Here is a 4295-nt window from a genome sequence, read left to right as displayed (position 1 = left end):
CAGTGTAGCTGTGTGTGTGTGTGTGTTTGTGTGTGTGTGTGTGTGTTTGGGGGAGGTCGTCTCCACCAGAGCAGACGACCAATGCTCTTCTGTCGTAAATGGGTCCGAGGGAGACTTGAGTCACAGCCGAGCCTATAGCTGCTCACGTGACTCTCAAGGTCAAGGGCTTTTCTCTGTCTGTCTGTCTCTCTGACACACACACACACACACACACAAACGTAACACAACGCAACGCAGGCTACAGGACGCACAAACAATAGCGCAATTGCATTCCTCTATTCCCGGAATGTCACATCTGTCACATTTTAGAGCGCTTCAAACAAAAAAGCCTCGACGCAATTATTCTGTTTCACCGATTCATTCACTTCCGAACAAGTCTGCTGTCTGCGCCACTTCCTTACGTGCAGAAAAGTATTCTGCTCAATGTTCCTTTTAAAATATGCGTCTATTATTTTATTGCGTGTTTCTAATAAATCCACAAGATATTGTTATGATTCGTAAAGCTTCACACTAAAATCTTGAAACCTTAAATTACTTGCAAAATGCGTATTTTCCATTAAAAAAACAACTCGGTCCATTCATTAATTAATATAATTGGTGATAGATCAGTTTAAGTGAATGTGATGTAATTAACGCCGTGTCCTTGTCAGGATAGTTTACAGAATGAGGTCTTATGAGAGCATTAGACAGAGAAGCAGAGAAACTTTCTGTTCATACCGAGGTGGATTTTATCGCAACTGCTCCGATGCGCCTTAATTCCACTTTCAACCTTTGCAGTGTAGAATGTTAATACAATATAATGCTTTCAGTTCATTTGATCAGTGGGGCGTTTTGTTCACACGGGTCTATGCGATGATGTGTATGATGTGCTGGCAGGACATGGATATCACTGTTGTGGTGATGCGCCAGAGGGAGGCCTGATCCAAATGTGAATTCACAGTCTCATAAACACTCCGAATGTGTACGGGGGACTGCGGATCATCCCGCTCTGTTTGTCCAGTTTGCGGCTATCAGCTTTCAGCCTTTGGTATGAACAAACTGCGGGTGTGTTTGCACGTTTTACGGGCATAGTTTGGCGGAGGAGGCGACCAGGGAGAAAATTACGCACACGAATCCAAAGGTGCCAGTTTACGTATCAATAAATGTGAGTATATGAGAGCTACTGGAGACTACATCGGGATTAAAAGAATTTATTAAGTGTTGCACTATACTTTGATTACTGGTTTACAGGCTTTATAAACAATAGGAACAGGATAATAGTGTGTTTTCGGCTATAGGCTATGGGCACGGACAACACTGACAAACAGTAAAACACAGACAGTGGACAGACAGTTACATTGAAGCAGGCAGGCGGGTGCTGTATTTACAGGATGCCTCTGAGAAGGTTTATCAGAGGGCTTTGGTTCTTTTCTCTCATCTTATTTAGTCCTTTATGTCCTTTTTTTTTTTTAATTCGTCCATGAGTTGACGCACACGGGAACGTACGTTTAGTCTGGCTGGAGTACCACGTCGAGTTTCTTTATTGTCTCCATTCTCTGTTATTTATCTCAGTTCCTTCTTAATGTTTTACACCCAAATACACACAGTACCTTCACTATAACGTCCAAAGCGCAGCAACCTGCATGCTACGGCGCGCTGCTTTTTACTTTGGCCACGAACTTCTTCTCCTTCACCCTCCTGTTCTGGAACCAGATGGTGATCTGCCGCTCCGACAGGTTGGTCGCGGCGGAGATCTTCCTCCTCTTGTCCTTGGTGATGAATTTGTTGGCTGCGTACTCTTTCTCCAGTTCCTTCAGCTGGACCTTGGTGTACGGTATTCTCTTCTTTCTGCCCCGGCGGAAAGGCGAGCCGTCGTGCTGGTGCGCCACCACATCTGCGGACAAAGAGAAGAGGGCAGTCTGAGGACGAGGCTGCACACGCCGAGACACACTTCTACACTTAAAGCTTTTCTAGCGAAGTCTGTCACGAATGTAAGTGTTCCGTGTTGCTTTTAGTGACTGTGGATTAAATGGGAATCACAGGGACGTTATGCTTGGAGTTGACAGCCTGAGCTGTCCTCAAATATGATGTGTGTGTGTGTGTGTGTGTGTGTGTGTGTGTGTGTGTGTGTGTGTGTGTGTGTGTGTGTGTGTGTGTGTGTGTGTGTGTGTGTGTGAGAGAGAGAGAGAGAGAGAGAGAGAGAGAGAGAGAGAGAGAGAGAGAGGTCGTCACATAATTTCAGTGTGAACAATTGATAAAGTCAGATTTTAGTAGAGCGTCACGTTCCCATCGGCCTTCTTTAAAAAAAATCACGACAACACAGTTCATTGGGAACATGCTAATTCAATACAACTCTGCTAAGTGTTATCGCACTGTTAACAGCACAATATGAGCTTACGTGATAATTAACTAATTGTCAGTTTAACAGATGATTCTCTTGGCAGCGGTCAACATACGACCTTTTGGTTAATAAATGGCATCGCCTCACTGAGCATGATGAGGCGGACATCTATGGTAACAGACGAGAAGAGTTCATCTCTGAATTATCTGATCCTAATAATCCGATGGTCCTCTCCGAAGAGCTGTTTTGTTTTTTGTTTTTTGTTTGTTTGTTTGTTTGTTTGTTTTTTATTTATTTTACGCACCAGTTGCACAATATGTCTTCCGACACGATGGGATTGTTTGAGCTGTGATTAAAATCTGCTACACCTCTGCATAAACGGATTTCCAATATGTAACTTTATTCCGCATGTATGCAGACTGTATTTAACTATCAAATTATCATATATATATAATATAATAATAGGTGAATCTAAAAGGAAGGTCTATAATATCCTATAATATCATATGTCACACATTACTATACTGTCTGGCAGTAGGCATGTGCATTATTATGTAGATAGTGACACAACGTTCCTTCATATAACCTGACTGTACAGAGACTGTAGAGGAGAATATAAACGGTGTGTTACCAGCCAGGGCAGACTTCCAGAGGTGTCCGGCCTGTCCTTGGTCCTTGGAGCAGTACATCTGTCCCCCCCAGCCGTTGGTCAGAGCCCAGGGCTGGTAGCTGTCCATGGGGAGCAGGGTGTCATGGCGCGGCTCTCCGGTGCCCAGCGTTTGGACCACCGACACGTCCAGGTAGCTGGCCATGGATTGGTATGGACTCGGGTAGCCGTGGTAAAACGCGAACTCTTTGGCTCGGTGGTTGGAGTATTCGTCAGAGTTCACCGTTGTGTCCATGTACTGAGAGCTGAGCGCAGCTCCGGCCGCCTGGGTACACGACTTCAGAGAACCCCGCCCCATCCTGCACGGGTAGTACCCGTTACCAAAGTAGCTGTACGGTAACGCGGTGGCGGCCGAGGAGCTCTGGTGAGGCACGGCGGCCGCAGGACACGGTCCGGCCGCGCACTGCTTCCCCGATGACGCGCCTGTCTCACCGGAGCCTGAAGCGGACACATCCACCGTGGAGTAGCCGGCCGAGGAGTGCACCAAGCCGGACGGGTGGCCCCCCAGAGCAGCGGCGGCCGCCGAGTGCGCCATAATGTTGCGGCACTGGCTGGCGGCGAAGTTGCCACTGCCCACCAGCCCCTCCATGTTCTTGTTCAGGTCGTCCAAATTGTTGTCATACACAAACATTACCGTTTCCGCTGGCCAGCGAGGGTTTAGGACCAGGGAGGCTGTCATAGGCGCTCCTTTTCCCGGTCTGGCCTCCGTTCGTCACCGTTTCCTCTCACACTGTCCGCTCCTGTGCGCTAAGCTGCTACATTGGTTGAATAAAGTGAAGTGGCGCGCAATTATTCTTCTCCAACCGCTGGCTGTGCTGCTCACACGCTCCTCAGGTAGCTCTTTGTACCGTCATGCGCATTGTCATAGCACGCGTGCGCTGCCTTGCTGCACCGTTTTGTGACGGTGCTTGCTCGGAGGCAAAGACTCCCGGTAACCGGCCGGCCGACCAGTTACATCCCAGCCGCAGCCTTGACGCAACAAGCCCCCGGGACTATGAAGGGAGGGAGGGCGCGTGTCCATTGGATGAGACCGGACGGTCACGTGACGGGACAAGAGAAAAAAAACGAGGGGAAGAAGAGACTTGTTGGGGATTGTCAGTCAAAGAAAAAATATTTTTATGAGGCTGGAGCTGTGGCACGAGAAGAGCAGGAGCTTCGTGACGCGGTTCGGCTCACTGAATGTGCAGGGTTTCCTCCTGGAGCTGCAATATGTCACACTCACGCCTCTGAGCTCCTGCCTGCCATGAAGAGTGACATTATCATTGTGAGTTCAGACACCAAAGTATAAATCTGTTGAACACACGCGTT

At 47.9% G+C, this 4295-nt stretch overlaps 1 protein-coding gene across 1 annotated transcript; it reads right to left on the bottom strand.

Moving 5' to 3' along the window:
• Positions 1-1238: 1238 nt before the first annotated feature.
• hoxb13a (homeobox B13a) lies at positions 1239-3882 on the bottom strand. Its single transcript, XM_037089155.1, has 2 exons — positions 2952-3882; positions 1239-1873 (listed from the first exon to the last, which is right to left on the bottom strand). Exons 1-2 carry the CDS (start codon positions 3664-3666, stop codon positions 1626-1628), a joined length of 963 nt encoding a protein of 320 aa, XP_036945050.1. The 5' UTR covers positions 3667-3882; the 3' UTR covers positions 1239-1625.
• Between the last annotated feature and the right edge of the window lie 413 nt (positions 3883-4295).

The sequence above is a fragment of the Acanthopagrus latus genome, chromosome 23 (assembly GCF_904848185.1).
Source record: "Acanthopagrus latus isolate v.2019 chromosome 23, fAcaLat1.1, whole genome shotgun sequence".
Lineage (NCBI taxonomy): Eukaryota > Metazoa > Chordata > Actinopteri > Spariformes > Sparidae > Acanthopagrus > Acanthopagrus latus.
This window is presented reverse-complemented; position numbering and strand designations above follow the sequence as displayed.

What these genes read in the sequence shown, in the direction of transcription:
- hoxb13a (XM_037089155.1), bottom strand. Translation starts at nt 3,666, where the DNA reads ATGACAGCCTCCCTGGTCCTAAACCCTCGCTGGCCAGCGGAAACGGTA. An exon ending in CTGGAAGTCTGCCCTGGCTG is followed by an intron (nt 1,874 to 2,951) that starts GTAACACACCGT and finishes CTTTGTCCGCAG; the next exon opens with ATGTGGTGGCGCACCAGCAC.